This window comes from Eublepharis macularius, chromosome 4 (assembly GCF_028583425.1).
Source record: "Eublepharis macularius isolate TG4126 chromosome 4, MPM_Emac_v1.0, whole genome shotgun sequence".
Lineage (NCBI taxonomy): Eukaryota > Metazoa > Chordata > Lepidosauria > Squamata > Eublepharidae > Eublepharis > Eublepharis macularius.
Window position 1 is genome coordinate 126,394,797 of NC_072793.1, and position 13,709 is coordinate 126,408,505.

The 13,709-nt window shown below is 48.1% G+C and overlaps 1 protein-coding gene across 1 annotated transcript in view; it reads left to right on the forward strand.

Moving 5' to 3' along the window:
- C4H3orf20 (chromosome 4 C3orf20 homolog) overlaps window positions 1-13,709 on the forward strand; it is a 113,137-nt gene that overhangs the window by 58,567 nt on the left and 40,861 nt on the right. The window contains exon 13 of the mRNA XM_054976399.1: window positions 6,691-6,833. Coding sequence (XP_054832374.1) covers window positions 6,691-6,833 — 143 coding nt within the window. The remainder of the gene's footprint in view (window positions 1-6,690; window positions 6,834-13,709) is intronic.

Consider the following 13,709-nt stretch of genomic DNA (forward strand, 5'->3'; position numbering starts at 1 on the left):
ATCTCTTTGAATATCTTCACCTCATTCCCTTTTGTATTTGCAAATTTCTCTCTCATTTCCCTCGATGTTATTTCTCTTATCCTTCTCTTTGTAAATCTCATATGTACCCCTCTTGGCAATTTAATCTTCCTTTTAGAATTTGGGTTCAGTCTATAGGGAATGTCTGTTTTTTTCCGGAAATTTCTTCATTTCCCCTTTTTCAATATTGGTGTGGTCACCTTAAATGATATGCCCCTCAGTACTTCCTCTTTATTTCCAGTTATATTTTGTTTCATTATGACTTCTTCTAAAGTTCTCTGTCTAATCTCCACCTTTTCCATCTTTTGATTTATTGTATCCATTCCTTCATCTACTTTGGGGATTAAACATGCCAAACTGGGCTTGTTTTGTTTGAGGAATAAGACCTGATTCTCAATACCCAACATATGTAGACATTTAAGTACAACCCTGTTCCCCCCTCCCAGTCCCCTCATCTATCTACAGTGAATATGGGAAGGGATTTAGCTATAGATAACTACTGGAATGCAAGATTATGGCAATGGTTCTTTTCTTGGTAAAAGTTCAACATAGTTCCTCTGCCTGCTTGCAGAGAAGAAACATTGTCAGCTAACAGGAATTTGTACACACAGGATTTTACACAGCATGTCAATGAATAACAAACCCCAACAATAAGACTGAAGCATGGCAGGGGCTGACCATGACACTTGGCTTACGGCAGGGGCCATGACCCTGACAGTAAATGACTTTACTACATCCCATGTCTTCACTATTTGCTTCAATGAAAAGATTGCTTAAGAAACTGCAGAAGCCACACGCTCTGTAGTTGATGTACCTCATGCAGTCCTGTAGAGGATCATGTGTTTTACAATTTACATATATTTAGAAGGCTACATATGTAAGGAACAAGCAGACATGATCAATAATGAAATATTCCAATTACTTCTTTGCCTAAAGGCTTTTCCAGGCTACCAGCTTTTAGCATCATGAAAGTATAGTTGCTGCCTATATGTTGGAGGGACTCCAGATGTCTTTCTTCAAGGTTGTGCTTCTCTAGTGGGGGGGATGCCATATTTCCCAAGCACTCTCACAACATACTTTGTACTTGGGGTGGTGGTGGTGGAAGAGCAGTTCTCACAGTGCATCTGTGACCATTGCAATTGTTGTGTTTCACAGGATCTATTAGACATGGCCTCCAATGGTAACAAGTGATGCAGTTCCCACTCATCATAGGGTTGCCAGCCTCCAGGTGGTGGCTGGAGAGCTCCTGGAATGACAACTGATCTCCAGGACACAGAAATCAGTTTACCTGGAGAAAATGGCTACTTTGGAGGGTGGACTCCATGGAATTATACCATGCTGAGGTCTTTTTGCTCCTCAAACCCCACCATCTCCAGGTTTCACCCCCCAAATCTCCAGGAATTTCTCAACTTGGAGATGGCAACCCTAACTCATCATGACACTTTGTGTTCTTCAGTTATTTGCCAGCTGACCACTTCCCAGGATATAACCCCAATGCAGGAATGATCATGCAGACAAAAAAGCTAAGCATGAGCAAGATTGCACCATCACCCTGTTGTGATGTCCTGTTGCTTCATGAATCTTTTGCTTTTAAGAAAGGCTATGTTCTGATTGAGCTGCTTGGTACTGGAGAGCTCAACTGATTTGTTTTTTTCCTTTGAGAGATAGAGGAAAAGAGTATGTCTATACTGTACACAGCAATATGTTTATTCTGCTCTCCCACTGGCCATTATCTGTGGCTTGCATTTTGTGCCTTGACCTTTGAATTGGGGGTGTGTGAACTGGCTAAAAGGCAGTTGGAATCCAAATTCACTGGATAGACCCACAGTCACCACTGGAATTAACATCCATGGGGATTAAATTAAGTACAAATATTAGGATTAGATATCAAATATTAATGCAGGATTTCTACATTATTTATAAATCAGTGGAGCAACATTTTCTGCATCAGTTATTCCTAAATCACTTGAAGATTATGAATTGCTCTCCTTCTCCATACTAAATCAGTGTGCAACACCTGCCACCTCTCTTTTAATAGCCCTTCTAAAGAAAGATGAAAAAGCACTATGTCTCCTTGATCTGCTTTACCACCCAGGTTGTGAAAATAGTATGATGATCTTAGTTTTAAAGGACAAGAAAATGGAGACAACAACAGAAGAATGCCTTGTCCAGAATGTAATTCACTGCCCCAGATCTCACTTGTTGCAGAAAATATACTGCTTGATTGAATGGCTGGGAACTGAACCTCTTCTAGTTATGCCTGGAAAGATAAAGCTCCTTTTTTAGGAGCTTTGGCACATAAGGACAAATGTTTTTATTGGGTTTGTTGACAGAGGCGCCTAGTCAGATAAGAAAGACAGAGGTTTCTAATGAAAGCCCTTCTGTGTTCTAAAGCTGTTATTTTAGATGCTTGTAAATCCCCTCATTGCAGAGATGTTACACTTCAGTCTCATTGGGTGGACAAGTTCAGAGTTTTGTAGGGTTCCAACACTGTTATTCATTCTCTCCAGCATGCCAGAATCTATTGGTTGACCTTCTTCCTGGTACATGTCATTATATTGTTAACGTACGTCCTTGGTATACAAACGCATCTGCCAGAAGTCCTGGAACAGAGGTCATGACAAAAGTCTTTGCTGGTCATGGAATGGGGGGACTGATAAAGGGTGAGGGTCGTCTGAGGATTTTGATTAATCTCAGAAAGAGGGTAACACCCCAATTTTTCCATGTGTGGAAAATTAAGGTGATGAAATGATGGAAATGTAAAGAAGAAAAAAAATCCTTTCCCCCCAAAATATCACATTTAGCACTGGCGTGATAATCTATTTCTAGAGCTGCTTTCTTTGAGGTGACAACTCCTTTGTATCCTCAATTGAATTCAAGTATCTCTGAGGTTACTAGAAGTGTGGATTTCTTAAGGCACACATTTCAGCAACTAAGAGCCCCTTAAGAGGCCAATCCCCTCTCTCTTTTTTTGGAAAGAAATGGAAAATGTTTCCAAGTAAATATATATAGAATTGCATCCATAGCATTGTATAAGACAAGTGCAAACAATCTTCACATCACAAAGATGAATATAGTGGATGTACACCACATATTTATTATTTATTTAAGAAATGTCCTGCTCAGGGTGGCTTAAAAGTAAAAACAATACCATAAAATCATAAAACACAATAAATTAACAATATAAAAATAAAGCAAGTAATTAAAATCATTAAAAACAAGCCATTAACATGCGAGAGTTACTGTAGCATAGTCAGTAAGTGGTTGGGAAGCGAGTCAGCACTATTGCCATGAGCTTGGGAGACAGCTTTGGGTAAGCCCAGGGCTTTTTTTCAGCAGGAACGCGGTGGAACGGAGTTCTGGAACCTCTTGAAAATGGTTTAGATTGCCCTCTGCTTGGCGGCGCAGAGGGCAATCTAAACTCCCCTCTGTCTGGAGATCAGGGGGCGGGGCCACCAGCCATGTGACCATTTTCTCCGAGGGCAACCCACTAAGTTCCACCACCTCTTTTCCCAGAAAAAAAGGCCTGGGTAAGCCACTCTTCTCACCCCTGCTTCCCAGGGCTGAGAAGAGTGGCTGTACTGTAGGGATAATAGCGCTTTGTTCACTGCTCTGAGTGGGCAACAATCTGTCTAGAAGAGCAGTCTATAAGCATAGTTGTTGTTGTTATAGAACCATGTGGTGAACATTTTCCTTGAGGGCATCTATGGCTATTGTCTGAAAACCTTTTTTCATTGCTCCAAACATCTAAAGAGGTTCTTGTACTCTTGCAAGCATGTCTTCATGTGAAGACTAACGTACAGAATGCTTAGATGGCATCTCACTATTCTGTGCCATGGGTGAAAACAGAACCATCATGTGCTCGAGAAGGTAGCTTTGAAAAGATTGCCTTGTGATTAACATTAACTGGAAAATTCTCACCATTTTGAGATGGGTTATGCACTTAAATCTGTACCTAGGACTCAAAAGAACAGGAAAGGTATTTGTTAAGTGAAACATTTGGCAGTCATCAGTGTATTCATGGGGCTCCAATGTTAGCTATAACACAGAGAGTAAATTAATGAATGCACAGGGGCCATTCCTCTTCTGTAGACAGAACAGGGCAAGCCCAGGTGTATATGAGGCTGCCTTACTGATGACCTACATTCAGGGGATTAATAAATCAGGAAAGACTATACATAAGGACTTCAGTGTGGTCAAAGCTGCAAGGAGTTGTCTGCTTTATAAACAAAACTCCAATGCCAGAATTTCAAGTAGCAGAAACAGAACCAAGTTAGCTGGAAAACAAAGCCCATTAGCAATAAAGGTTGATTTTGTAAGATCTAAAGCCCTCTCCTATTGATTTTACCCAATGAATGTTTGATCCACACATAGACTAATGGGCTAGGCCAATGAAATACACTGCAAATGCATTACACAACAAGTACTCTGGATGGTCCAGGCTAGCCCAGTCTTGTCAGATCTCAGCTGCTAAGCAGGGTCAGCCTATTAGTACTTGAATGGGAGACCATTGAGGAAGTCCAGAGTCACTAGGCAGAGACAGGCAATGGCAAACCAACTCTGTTCTTTCCTTGCCTTGAAAACCCTACAGGCTTAGTTTGTCTGTGACTTGATGGCACCTCTGTCTGTCTGTCTGTCTGTCTCTCGTGATTAGAACATCTCTTGTTGCCCAGTCTTACTTAGAAATACCCATTGTATTCAACAAAGCTTTCTCCCAAGCAAGTGTTCATCCTTAGGCTGATGTTGTGTCTCTTAAGAATGGTACTTAATTTTCTCCACCAAAAATTTATACTCCATATTTCTCTCTTCTGCAGGGCACCCAGAGCAATTAAGAATGCCCTCCCAATACTGTAAAGTGAAAATTATAGAAATAACCCTCTTAAAAACACTCCTATATCAAATCAGGAGGAGGACGAATAAAGCATGTTAGTAACTATGCAAAACATGTCTGTTCCCTGAAAGTATACCCTGATGAAAACACTATACTCTTCCAGAATAAGTTTCAGATGGGTAGCTGCATCGGTTTGCAAAAGAAGAGCTCCACTGTCCAATGAAATCTGTTGAGTCTATTGTTTTATGATTTTAACTGTTATTTACTGTATTTTAAACAGGGGTTTTATGATGTTGTGATCTGCCCTGAGTCCACTTGCAGGGCGGGCAGGCTATAAATCCAGCAAATCAAATAAAAAATAATTAATATAATGATTTCGGTGCTATTGGACCCAAATCTTGCTCTTCTTTTCAGATTTCAGCGTTGGGGTGCAGAAATTGAGCAAGGTCACCAACTTTAGGCTTCCATTATGGAGAACGCAAGAGTGGTCCTTCATAAGGACACATTAGTAAAGATATACAGCAGGGACCCTTGCTCAGCATTTATAAAGGGGTAGTAAACACTTACCAAAGTGTTCATTTCTGCCTGTGACAAGGTGTTTTTATACTTGAAAAAACACTAGACTTTCTTAAAATGAGACACTAATTTTTAAAAATCTCTCTCATCCCCTATGAATCGTAGAAGGGTTGGTTTCATATGCTATGCCAAGCTTAATCAGCTCCGAATAATTTTTGCATCAATAGCCCACTAGAGGGAGCTGCTGATGCTCTACATCATCACAGCCCTTAAGCGAGAAGACTGTCAGTGATGAGAAAGTTGTAGAGCTTCAGCTTTGTAATGAGCTGTTTGGGGGTTTTTTGCACAGAAACCGCACTTAAACCCCGTGGCCGTCCATACAGTTTCCCCCCACCCCATTGACTCTGTTCTCATACCCTCCCTACACCCTCCACCCCCACACTTTGCTCCCTCTAGGCCCCACTTTGTTTTCCTAGCTGCGTCTCCACTTGCTTCCTCCCCGCACTGGTCTGTATGACTGCTTGTCTCACCCCACCCTTTGCCCTGTTTCTGCCTTGACTGCCTTCACCTCTGGTTGGCTCTTCCAACATCTTCTCTCTTCTTCTGACTTCACATCTCCCTGAGGCCTCACAGGCATAAGAGGCAAAGATAGCTGGATTCACACATTTTCCCCATTCACTGCAACCACCCACATTACATGGCTTTTTGTCCATGCAGCACGTACACCAAACCCCTGGCACCACCTTTTGGCATTCATGGGGAAGCTAGGAGAAGGGAAAGGCAGGAATGCCTCTGGCTGTTCACAGAATCCAGTCCTCGTAGTGTTGCAGATAAGCTTGGAAATATTTGAGCATTGCCTCTCAGACAGGAGCAGTGTAAAGTGTCCAGAATTTGGGGCTGTTGCTCAGTGTTGGAAAACACCCTGCATGTCAGCTTCACTCCTTAGCATCTCAGGTTGATCTGGGGTTGTGGTGGTGGAAAAGATCTTTCTTTGCTTGAAACATTGGGGAGCTGCTGCCAGTCGCAGTAGCCATTCCTCGTGGCCTGATTTGGTGTAAGACAGCTTCTAATGGCTGGCTGTAGGACCTGTGCCCTTTCTGCTTCCCTGTAGGGAATGGCATGATATTCAGCACTGGTAGTGTTCAATGATGTGTGGGAAGAGAATGTGTGTGTAACTGTCACAGTCCCTCAGGTTTTGGTGAAAACATTTAAGAGTCCTGTGCAAAACAGGAAAAGGAAACTGCTTGGCTCAAGCTCTCAGACTTACTTTTTTTTTTAACTGCAAAACATTTTTGTACTCCTCCTTCCTGCCTGTTTGTCAACAGATGTACTCTGAAGGGAAGCCACTCTTTGGGGGCTGTGTTTTCAACGGATACAGCTACAACAAGAAGGACTTTCTGAAGCAGATCAACCAAGCTCGCCTTGACTGCAAGATGGGCCACTTCCTGCCTCAGAGTTTCAAATTTAGGTAAACCAGGAAGTGCAGGGGAAGGGAAGGAGGAGAAAGGGGAGCAGGACAGAGGGAGCTCTTACGAAGGGAATGGGATGCTTATTGTTAGCGGTTCTAAGTTATCAACAAGGAAATGAGAGAAATGTTTTTTGAAAAAACAAGGCTGAATAGCATTCTTCATGATAGTGTTTCAGGACCCTAAAGATCAGGGTTGTCAACTGACTGAAAATTTAATCTGGCTTCTAATCAGCCAATTGATTACATTTACAACCCCCCCCCTGCATATTATGAAAAACTCAGTGTAGTTGCATTTTGAGTCTATTAAAAGTCCTTGTAAGTCTGAGATAAATTATACTTTAATTAAACAAACACTCATTGCTAGAAGCTAACACCATCTTTAATTTCTTTTCCTTTTTATCAGTTTACGGTTATAGAATATTTCCAATTACAGCTAATGCATCAGACATGTTCAAATCCTACTAGTATTTTAGAAGGTCTGGATTTGATAAATATCTTAACACTGATTTCAACAGAACAGTCAGTTACTCTTGCATTTTCATTCTGGAGAATGAAATATCTGCTACTTTGCAATACAGACTATAAGAAAAAGCTATTTTGAAGTTTCTTTTGCACAGATTTGACAGAGGAAGGAGTGAGCTTGTACTGTGATGTCTTAGCTCCCCTGCTAAAATGACAGAATTTGAGTTTTGCAACCCCAACCGGAATGAAGAGGCAGACACAGGCTTGGATTAAAGGGCCGTTTATTAACAAGACCATAACTTAACAAGGCAAGGGCCAACTAAGTGGTACAGGTCAAGCCCTGGGGTCAACACCTGGACCTCCGCCTTGACCTGCCTGGGCGAGCCCCATCGCCCCGGGTATAGGCCATTCCATGAATGGCTGCCACCCGGCCAGCCAGGCAATGGATCCCCCCAGCAAGCACTTAATGCCGTAGCCGTACGGCATGAGGGAAGGCCTTGTGTTTGGGGATCCCCGCAGGATTCTGCCAGTGGTACGGTAGCCGTCAACAAGCATACCGCAATAAATGGCAGACCCTGTTCCCCACACTTGGGGAAACGCCACTGGGAGCTCACCATCCCGCACCCTATTCCCAAAATCTCCTGCCAACGCAAGGGCCAAGCCTCGGCTTAGACCCTCGCACCCCACAGGTGGCCTAAAGCCAACCAGAGCCCTTGCCGCAGGTCGTCTATGAATAATTCATTGCCCTCCGGCGACATATGTACGCCATCTCCTCTGTAGAGGTGGGCAAATTCGGCCCTAATCTTGGGGTGTGGCAGGTAAATGCCCAAGCCTTGCCCCAAAGACCTCTTAACGGTGTGGTTAGCCTTACGTCGGGCCCTCTCTATCGCCCTGGGATCTAAGGCTTCCCGCCAAACCCGTCTCTGTAGCGTCTCTGACCACATTATAAGCACGCCCGGCCATCGGCTGCTTATAAATTTCAGGTCCTCAGCTACCTGCAACGACAGGGCTTTGCCCTGCATCAAACAAGGTCATTCCCACCCAGGTGAATGACTACAATGTGCGGTGGAGGACCCTTTCGGTCCTGGAACAAGAGGGGCAGCAGGCCGGGCCATCTGAGGCCCCGTCGGCCCTGCCACTCCACTGTGGCCACAGCGCTCAAACCAAGCTGGGATCCATGGGGCGTTCTCCTGGCCTGGTAAGCTGCCCAGAACACCATGCTGGGGCCACAAATCAATATCCTCTTCCTCGCATGGCCCGACACGGCACCTGAGGAAAGAGCAATTAGTCCGCCATTTAAAACTGATGCAGGGGCCGGATATAGGACCGAAACGCCCTTGACCGCCACCTGCCCACTCTCTGGATCGCCTGCTGAGGGTATGCCAAAGCAGCTGCTGTGGAGGCCGCCCCAATCTGGAAGGAGTGGGTTCCGAATTTGACCCCTGACAAGCCCATCTTCTTAAGAGCCCTCTCAGTCACAGCCCAAAATTGATATTTAGTCAAAGGGGCTTGATCTTCGTGGTGGAATAAGACCCCTTGGGCATCCCCACGAAGCATGACATATTCCCTGAGGGCCTTAACAGGGCATAGCTCCTTCTCAGCGCAGGGGCCTAAAACCAAGGTGGTCCCCCGCTGCCGCTGGTCTGTTTTGGTCCTTCTAATTCCAATGCTAACTTTGGCCCCGACAAATTTAATGTCCTGGGTGCTCAAGGCCCGGCCAGATGCATCAGCTCGCGATGACACCACCAGCTCACTGACACGCAGGGCCCCAAAAAACGCCGTCAATGCAGCAGCATGAAAAAGCTTCTGCTCAAAAACGGATGCACAGACTGCCGCCCATGCGATTCCCAGCCCCTTCAGCATTGATGGGGAGATGGGCTGCCTCGGGTCACTTGGTGTCTTTATCTCCCTAGCCCATCCTTCCAGCATCTTCTTAATCCTGAAATCACCTGTGAATTCAGGAAAGCCATGTGCTGTGCTGGCAAAGGCTAAAGCTGCCAGCTGTCCTCTGATGGACTTCACGGCAAGGCCCCGGCCCCGCAGCACAAGGCAAAAGTGCAGCAGGTGCCCAGGTGGGATGGGCCACGACTGCTGAAGGCCCGCTGACGCCTTGAACTGGTAAAGCTGCCCTACCGCACGGTCGTAGGCCCGACGTGTACTGGGGGCAATGGACAGCTGGATTGCTCTATTTACTTCCTCCGTCCAAGCTCCCACAGCTCCTGGGGCATCCTCGCTGGCTGCCTGTTGGCCCAGGGGGCAAGCTGCCAGAATCGTTCCATCTGTTGGCGAGACAAAGCGTCTGCCACCCCGTTGTTAACCCCAGGAACGTGTCTGGCCCTAAACAAAATGTTCATCTGCAAACATTTCAATGTAAAGGCTCTAACCAGCCTCATCACCCTGGGGGACCTAGATGCCATGGTGCTGACCACGTGCACTACAGCCAAATTGTCACACCAAAAGTGGACAGCTTGGTTCGCCAATTGGGATCCCCACAGCCACACAGCCACTAGCAAGGGAAAGAACTCCAAAAACGTAAGGTCCTTGGACAATCCCCGGGCTTCCCCATCTGCGGGCCATTGGTCAGCACACCAATGCCCCCTAAAAAAGACTCCAAAGCCTGTGGACCTGGAGGCATCAGAGGTGACCTGGAGTTCTGCTTCTAACAGCAAATCCTCCCTCCAGAAGGTCACCCCATTAAAGGTGGCAAGGAATTCCTTCCACACTAATAAATCCTCCCGCATCCCTCTGTTAATTCGCAAGCGATGATGGGGCAACCGCAAGTTCCCCATAGCATCGCACAGCCGCCTGAGGAACGCCCTCCCAGGCACCACTGCCTTACAGGCAAAGTTTAAATGGCCAACCAATTGCTGCAACTCAAGTAGAGATACCTTGTCTCTACTGAAGCAGTCTTCCAACCTATCTCTAAGGTCTACCACTTTCTCCAGTGGCAACCTCAAGGTCTGTTGAACTGTGTCCAGTTCGATGCCCAAAAACGTCAGGACAACAGCTGGTCCCTCAGTTTTCTCATGAGCTAAGGGGACCCCTAGTTCCTCCGCGAGCTCCATGAACCGTGCCAGTAGCCTGGCACACTGCCCAGTGCCAGCAGGCCCAGATACCATAAAGTCATCTAAATAATAAATGGTGTCTGGGCAGGCACAGCGATGACGCAACTCCCATTCCAGAAAGGAACTGAAGCACTCAAAAGCAAAGCAAGATATGGAACACCCCATAGGAAGGGCCCTGTCCATATAAAACTTGCCCTCAAATGCAAAACCCAGAAGATCAAAGTCTTCTGGGTGAACAGGGAGCAGGCGAAAGGCAGACTTAATATCACACTTTGCCATCTCAGCTCCCACCCCACACCGGCACACAACCTTGACCGCTTGGTCAAAAGAAGTGTAGTGCACCGAGCAGAGTTCATCGGGGATGCCATCATTCACCGATCTCCCTTTGGGGAAAGACAAGTGGTGAATGAGGCGAAACTCCCCCGGCGCCTTCTTCGGCACCACCCCCAACGGAGAGACCCTCAGTGATGGGACAGGTGGGGCATCAAAAGGCCCTAATACCCTGCCCTCAGCACACTCCTTCAAAATTTTATGGCGGACTACATCTTCCATGCCAGCCACTGACCTAAGGTTGGCTGCCATGAAAGTTGTCCTAGGGCCCTGAAAAGGGATTCGAAAACCAAACATAAAACCTAAAAGTAAATAGTCAGCGTCCCTACGCCTTGGGTATACTTGCAGCAACCACTCAAGTACCCTCAGCCTTACCGGGCTGGGCCCCTTTTCCAGGCCCCTGCTGACCGCCGCCACCCCCAAAACGCTTTCCATCTGGGGCAAGCTGTATGTGCGTGGGGTCCAGCGCACACTGGGCATTCGTGCCTAAACTTACAAAACTTCCTATTGCACACCCCTTTGGACGCAAAGTCCCAGCAGAGCAGCCGTGATTGAACCTGCTGCCCCGCAGAGGTGCGGGAACCAAAACCTGGGGCGGGCCGAATAATCATGTGACCGCTATCGGTCCTATCCCTGGCAGAGGACTTGGCGGGACCCATGACCTGCACCCAAAGCTGAATTAAGATCTGATCCCAGGGAAGGCTCGGGGTCAAGGCCGCACGCATGCGGAACTCCTCATCATAGCGCAGCCAGACGACCCCCTCAAAATCTGTATACCCCCTGTATATGATATTCATATACTGGAATAGGGGGAGAGCCCTATGTGGTTGGGCCCTGGCCAAAACCCCAGTGTAGACCAGGAAACCGGGCAGCCAGTGAGCCCAGGACCTATCAATCCGCTGCCTACAGATTTTTTCCTTATCCCTGTCTTCAAGATCATCCTTATCCTTCTTCTCCAGTTCCCTGAAGAGAAGGGTAAAGACGTCCACATATTCGCCATGGATAATTTTCTCTCGGGTAGCTTGCGTCAAATGGTCCCCCAAGGGCAATGCCATATCTCCCGGGGGCAAGGCACTATATGGAACAGTGCCATAAGCTGGACCAGTGCCATACACCGGTGGAAAAGGCCCCAACTGGGAGCCATACCCATATGGCCAGCCCGCAGCCGCAAGCGGCAATCCACCCCCAAACGCGGGGGGGGGGGCCCTGCTGCCGCGTGCAGGCCGGCAATACCGATGGGCCCGATACAGGCCAACCCGCTGAGATGGAAGGATAAGAAGGCCAGCCCTGCCCCACAGAGGGATAAACTGGCGGTTGGACGGCAACACCCGAGGCTTCCTGGTGGCCAATAGGCCCCCATGGCCAAGAACCTTCCTGTTGGTGCGTGGGGGACTTACTGTCATCAAAAGGTGGCTCCCCCGCTATGGCCACCTGAGCATCCTCCGCTGTGCCCTCTGGCTCGCCTCCCACGTCAGTCATAGACATAACAGGTTGCCCACCGCCACCAACAGAACCTGGCACGTCCTGAGATGATCCCTCGAGGGCAGACAAACGAGACAAGGACTCGTTATAAAAGACCTCCCTAGGCACCTTCTTGGCCACCCGGCCCGGGCGTGCCTGGGCTGCTACTGAACTGGGCCCCCGTTCCCTCTCTAACACTGCTATGCGCTCCATGAGCTCCCTTCTGGTAGGACCGCTGCCCTCATCATCTGAAGACGAAATCACTGGGGTTGGCCTCTTAGGTGCACGCCGTTTAGCTGGCTGTTTCCCTTTAGATGGGCTGCCACCCTTCATAGTGGGCCTCTTAACCCACTATGTTATAACATCCGAGGACTGGATGCAAAGCTTAGACTGCAGTACTGCAGCTTACCACTCTGCACCGCAGGGCACTGCTGTAGCAGTCCCGGCTAGCTCCTGCAGCGACCCAAGCAAGTCACCAGATGGCGCTTATAATCTAATAAACCCTGCAAAGCCACAGAGCCTCCACTAGATGGCGCAAATACGAAAAGTGGCCTCACGAAAGCCAATCTAAAATGGCCACCTAGAGGAGGCCAAGCAGGGCCCTATCTGGCAGTTTAAGCGCTTTGGGACTTATAGGGGGAAGATGAAAGTAACCCCTTGAGTATCCCACTCTACACCCCCCTGTCCCACTCTGCACCCCGCCTAAGGAGAATAATGGCCGCTGCCAACTGGCCAGGGGCTACCTGGAGGGGGGGGAAGGGGGAGAAGCAAAAGAGGGGGGGAAACCGTGGCCCACCAACCCTCTAGATACCCCTGCCCCTCACCTCCCCCAATATCGTGTGTGTGTGTCTTATTTAACAACTGCGCCTCTACCAAAGGCGCAGTGGAAAAGCAGCCGCCAACCCAGACGACTGCTTTAAGAGCGGCCCTCCAAAGTGGCCGCTCCAGCGCCAAGCGGCGGCCTTCCCAAACGGCCGCGGGGCTGCGGCCGTCTTAAAAAACAGCCGCCGAAGTCGGAGGCGGCCAGAAGACGCGGCTCCAGGAAAGCGTGGCAGCAAGCAGACCGCTGTCGCCGAGCCCCGCTGCTCAAAGCAGTGCTACCGCCGAGCCCCGCTGCACAAAGCAGCACGCTGCTGGGCCCGACCAGAAGACGCGGGGAGGAGTAGAGCAGTAAAAACGCTGCTGCTGCCTCCCAGAACGCATCCCAACTGCGGCCGGGGAAAAGCGGAGCCGCCAGAAAACAGCTCCTGGCTCCGCCCCCCCGGCCAAAGCCCCATATGCCCGGGAGGAGGGGAGCCTGCCTCCTTCCTCCGGCAGGGCTGCAAAGAATGACTCCCTGCTCAAGCTGCAAGCAGCCGCAGGGTGAGTCATATAGTGGCACATTAGAGACCAACAAGATTTTCAGGGTATAAGCTTTTGAGAGTCAGAGCTCCCTTCTTCAGACACCTGCAGTCCCCTGGAAAATGTGAAAGTACACACAAAACAGTTGTTGTTCAGTTGGCAGATGCACAGATAAGAATGAGGGAACACAATTCAAGTCTGAGCAACTTCTCTGGGC